The following is a 550-nucleotide window of genomic DNA, read 5'->3' as shown; positions in this document are numbered from 1 at the left end:
GAGAGAGAGAGAGAGAGAGAGAGAGAGAGAGAGAGAGAGAGAGAGAGAGAGAGAGAGAGAGAGACTGAAGAAGTTTCGTAGGCTTTCTGAAGTCGTTAGCAAGCCGTTTAGGACGATATATTCAAAATCCTAAACCTACGCAATGCCGTTAACATTGTCTATTTGTCTCCCTGCCAGTAGTCTATGTTTGCCCACCTGTCTGTCCACCTACTTGTCTGTCTGCGTTATACTCACATCTTTGCCTCCGCAGTAGCCCTGGTGATCGTCGTAGTCCGGAGGAGAATCGAACCCGAGCCGCCACATTGTCGCCCTTGACGGTGGGTCAAGAAGGCGACCGTGACCAGAGCAAAGGGGAATAGCTGCGAAAATAAACATGACTGCCCAAGCCATGTGAGTTATCTTTCTTTTACCTCTGTGGTGGTGAAGAATGGCGTCTTTGCCTTCCATCTTCACCCTCGTATTTATTGTCCAGCCGGTGTTGACTTGAAAAAGAGTATTGCTTTTTTCTTCTTTTTTTCAAATTAGCTGAAAGAGAAGAACTATGATTCTA

General features: G+C 46.4%; 1 protein-coding gene across 1 annotated transcript in view; it reads right to left on the bottom strand.

Annotated features, from left to right (window-relative positions):
* LOC106012928 (filaggrin-2-like) overlaps window positions 1-303 on the bottom strand; it is a 15,485-nt gene extending 15,182 nt beyond the window's left edge. The window contains exon 1 of the mRNA XM_013087283.2: window positions 235-303. Coding sequence (XP_012942737.2) covers window positions 235-303 — 69 coding nt within the window. The remainder of the gene's footprint in view (window positions 1-234) is intronic.
* Window positions 304-550: the final 247 nt, after the last annotated feature.

Source organism: Aplysia californica, unplaced genomic scaffold (genome assembly GCF_000002075.1).
Source record: "Aplysia californica isolate F4 #8 unplaced genomic scaffold, AplCal3.0 scaffold00569, whole genome shotgun sequence".
NCBI classification, from domain to species: Eukaryota; Metazoa; Mollusca; class Gastropoda; order Aplysiida; family Aplysiidae; genus Aplysia; species Aplysia californica.
The sequence above is the reverse complement of the archived record's forward strand: the minus strand, read 5'-3'. Positions and strand labels throughout refer to the sequence as shown.